General features: G+C 37.9%; 1 protein-coding gene across 1 annotated transcript; it reads left to right on the forward strand.

Annotated features, from left to right (window-relative positions):
* The first annotated feature begins 413 nt into the window (after nucleotides 1–413).
* Nucleotides 414–4,374, forward strand: LOC103455208 (triose phosphate/phosphate translocator, non-green plastid, chloroplastic-like). Its single transcript, XM_008394799.4, has 9 exons — nucleotides 414–1,103; nucleotides 1,513–1,635; nucleotides 1,725–1,877; nucleotides 2,137–2,222; nucleotides 2,360–2,444; nucleotides 2,836–2,955; nucleotides 3,056–3,124; nucleotides 3,802–3,931; nucleotides 4,056–4,374. The coding sequence occupies exons 1-9, from the start codon at nucleotides 711–713 to the stop codon at nucleotides 4,130–4,132; spliced, it is 1,236 nt and encodes a 411-aa protein (XP_008393021.2). The 5' UTR covers nucleotides 414–710; the 3' UTR covers nucleotides 4,133–4,374.
* Nucleotides 4,375–4,607: the final 233 nt, after the last annotated feature.

The raw sequence follows: 4,607 nt of genomic DNA on the forward strand, positions 1-4,607 counted from the left end.
AATTTGAGTGCTAGTTAATATCATATCAAATTTTGGAGGAGTGTTACAATCTTGATTATGTTAGGAATATAATTGTGTAAATACATATTTATTTGATATAAAATTTACCTCCTGCCGATAAGGTGATAAATCACACCACAGAAATTCATCCAATTTTCTCTTTCTCGCCGCATCTAGTCAAATCTAATTTTCCAATCGCCTACCTACCCCCGCCAAAATGTCAATACACCCCGTTATTTTTTCTTAAAGCAAACCAACAACACCATGAACAAGGAAAAAAAAAACCACATATAAGAAAGAAAAAACATAAAAATTCAAAACATTTATAAGCATAAGCCCCTCACCAGTTCACCTACCAAGAAACCTAATTTCCATAGAAATTAAAAATCTCAATAAATAATTAAAAATAAAATTCAAACAGTCTGCCGCATAGAATATTCGAGTTCGACAATTAAGAACTTCGGATTCGGCATAAATTATTAATATTAATTCAATTTCTAATTTCCATAGAAATTAAAAATCTTAATAAATTATTTCCTAATCCGACATTTTCAGAAGCCTCCATTTTGCATCACACTGCGGTCCAGCTCCTGTATAAACAAACGCCAACCAAAAACCTCGATCCATCGACGGACTCCTCGAGGCCTTCCCTCTCCCCTTCTCTCTCTCTCTGCGTCTCGCTCTCAGATCTCCATTTCTGAGCTTCGAAAATGCAGAGCGCTGCCTTCACTCTCACGCCCTCTCTCCGCCTTCCGAAGCCTCGGAGGCCGTCAGTGAGCTCCGCCGTGAAACCTAGATTCGATCCGATACGTGTTTCGGCCTCCTCGAAGCCGAGCAATTTCAATGATGCGGTCTCCGCTTCTTTGCCGCGCCGATCCTGGTCTCTCTCTTCGTCTTCCTCTGATTTCAAGCTCAGGCCGTGGACTTCCGTGCCGTTATTCGATTCCAATGAAGTAACGAAGCGTTTTGAGGTACGCGCCACTGCGGAAACCGCCGGCGAGAGCTCTGAGTCTGGCAGCAGCATATTCAAAACGCTTGAGCTCGGGGCGTTGTTCGGCCTCTGGTACCTCTTCAACATCTGGTTCAATATCTACAACAAACAGGTAGCTTTTGTGTATTTTGCTTCTGCTTGTTTGATTTCTTGTGTTCTTATTTGCTTAATGTGCTATTGCTGTAGATTTGTTTGATTTTAGTGAAAATGCATTGTTAGAATCCATATTTTTTTGGGTAGATTCTGATTGGTTTGGCGGAAAGTTTTCTTGAAATCGGAGTTTCATTTTTTGAATAGAAAGTGAAAGAAGATGTAAAAGCTGGATCCATTATTCATTTAGTGAATAGAAGGAGATTTAGTTTAAGGTGGTAAAAAGGGAATATGTAGCTTTTAGCATGCAATTTATTCCAATTCAACAAAAAATTGAACAAGTCTGAAATATAACGATCGAGATAAGAGTACATTATGTTTGATTACATGCAATTTCGGAGCATTTGCTTAAGGAAACTTCTTCTTTACAGGTCTTGAAGGTGTTCCCATACCCAGTAACTGTCACCGGAATACAATTTACTGTTGGGACTGTAGTTGTTCTGCTTATGTGGGGTTTGAATCTGTACAAGAAGCCGAAAGTTAGCAGTGCACAGGTACATATTAGTTTGATCAAGTGAGTGTCTGATATATGGGTTATTGATTTTTGGTTACGTGTTTCTTATTTTAAGCAACTTGTCAACAGCTTGCAGCAATTCTTCCACTGGCGATTGTGCACACTTTGGGTAACCTTTTTACTAATATGAGTCTTGGGAAAGTGGCTGTCTCGTTTACCCACACGATCAAAGCTAGTGAACCCTTTTTCTCAGTTATCCTCTCTGCCATGTTCCTCGGGGAGGTAAGGATTTCATAAAGTTTTGCCCCATTAACTGTCTATATGCTCTTTTAAAATTCTTCATTGTGTGTACGTTGAGCAGTTTTTAACTTTTTTGTTTAGTGCAAATGCTAAATTAAAAAAATTGTATGAATTGTGATGACTTTGTATCCAAGCATAATCAACCATAAGAATCCAATTGTAGGATTTTATGGCTTCTATTTTTCAATTGATAGGCAATTGGGTTGTCCAATTTATCTTATATGTCTTGATGCTCATATAGATACCTACTCCATGGGTGGTTGCTTCCTTGATACCAATCGTTGGTGGAGTGGGACTTGCATCAATTACTGAGGCCTCATTTAATTGGTAAGAAATTATAGTATACTCAAAATAATGCCAAAAAAAGAGAGAGAACCACAACGTCTAGATTTGATTGATGAACCAATAATTTTGCGCATGCATTAATATTTATTTAATATAATTATTGTTTTGTTTGTGAACAGGGCTGGATTTTGGAGTGCTATGGCTTCCAACTTGACAAACCAATCTCGTAACGTGCTTAGCAAAAAGGTCATGGTTAAGAAAGAGGTAATATACATTTCCATATTTTATGTCAGAAGTACTGTTGTGTTGGTTATTGTTGTAGTGGTAGTGATGTGGTAATTTATGATTGGTAAGAAAATGGACTGAAAAGAAATGTTCTCCTGGTCACCTAGCGACCAAGGAATGCATGGTTACTCACCCTTGGATTTGATATCAAGGGTGAAGACTAAATGGATATGCTTTTAATGTTTTAATCCCATTTCTTGATATCAAATCTTAGGGTGGCTGACCATGAATCCTTGGTCACTTGAGAACTGGACTCATTGACTGAATGGATTCACATGTCTGCCTTGCATTCTTCTTTTATTTCTTTACTTCTTTTGTGTTTCTTATTTGTCTTCAATTGGCATCGTAACCATCAGTTTGTTTTGAGCAGGCAAATATGGACAACATTACACTCTTCTCAATTATAACAGTCATGTCCTTTTTCTTGTTAACTCCTGTGGCTATCTTCATGGAAGGGGTGAAATTTACGCCAACTGTCATGCAATCCGCTGTGAGTATCTTTTTATGAGCTAAAGCTTGCATTGCAACAGAGTTGTTGTAGATTATACTCAAAACTAATTAGCTCTCTCTCTCTCTCTCTCCAATTACAGGGTCTGAATGTAAAACAAGTATATATTAGGTCTCTCATTGCTGCACTCTGCTTCCATGCGTATCAGCAGGTTAGACTTTTTTCTAGTTCTGTGGTTTAATATCCTTTTCGTTTATTTATCAGTTTTCCTGGGCTTCTCATGAGCTTTTGTTTATAGCATTGAGTTCATTGTTGATGTTCAGCATACTTGTAGTAAAGTACTGAAAAAGTATTTTTAGGTAACAGAAAGTCACTAATCCATGATGTTTCTGAGCAAACATTCTAGTAATTTTTCTAATTGGTCACTTTATTCAATATCGCTTAACAGCATGTGCACTGTGCATTTCTTTTCAATCTCTTGTCAAGTCAAATTGACCCAAAATTTCTTCGTAACTGCTTACCTTTTATGCTTTCTTCAAGGATTGTTTATGAACTATCTTGAAATACTGTCAGAAATGTGCTCGTGCTGACTTCAGATTTTGATTCCTTTTGGGGCTGCTAAAATTGGGAATGGGATGGGGTTGAGGAGCCACCCTTAGCATAAGAACTTAGATATTTTGTACTCTGGATTAGAATAGAGTAAAAATATGAAATCAGATCGAAAAAATTCTGGGTGCAAAAAATGCAAGGGATAGTTATAAGTGTATTAACTGTATTTGAAAGCTTCCTGTTTGATGCTCGATTTTCATAAACATTGATGCTTTCGTCTTGTCATCAGCATTGTACTCTCATGTAAGTTGCTGACAATTGGTGAGGTGAACAATGCAGGTTTCATACATGATATTGCAGAGGGTATCACCTGTTACCCATTCTGTGGGTAATTGCGTGAAGCGTGTGGTGGTTATCGTGAGCTCGGTTCTCTTCTTCAAGACACCCGTTTCAGCTGTTAACTCTTTTGGTAAAATGCTTGCTTGGTTTTCGTTAGGATTTAAATATTGGTGTTGCATCTTGGATATCGAGTTTAATTACGAGTAAGTTTTTCTTGGTACATAAGTGTATAATCTTGTTTCAATGTAATGCAGGCACTGGATTGGCGCTTGCCGGAGTTTTCCTGTATTCAAGGGTGAAGCGTATTAAAGCAAAGCCGAAGAGCGCTTAAAGTAGTGCGATGAGATTTTGCTCTTTGATGATGGAGTTAGATGAAAATTTCCAATTTAATTGTAGGTCAGGCAGGAACCTAATTAAGTGGTTTGGCCCTTAATATTTTCATGTTGGTTTCTTCTTGTATTCTGTTTTTGTTTAAGAATTTCATATTTTCTGGACCGCGTGATGTGACGAGAAGTATCCTATCCTCGGTTGTCTTCTGGTTTCAAGTTGTAATTGAATTTTTCCAGGGGTTCACGATTTGAGTGTAGAACGTAATCAACAACAATAATGACAACAACAACAAAGCCATTTCTCACTAAGTGGGGTCGGCTATATGAATCCTAGAACGCCATTGCGCTCGGTTTTGTGTCATGTCCTTCGTTAGATCCAAGTACTCTAAGTCTTTTCTTAGGGTTTTTTCCAAAGTTTTTCTAGGTTTTCCTCTACCCCTTCGGCCCTGAACTTCTATCCCGTAGTCACATCTTCGA

This window comes from Malus domestica, chromosome 14, assembly GCF_042453785.1.
Source record: "Malus domestica chromosome 14, GDT2T_hap1".
In the NCBI taxonomy this organism is placed as follows: Eukaryota; Viridiplantae; Streptophyta; class Magnoliopsida; order Rosales; family Rosaceae; genus Malus; species Malus domestica.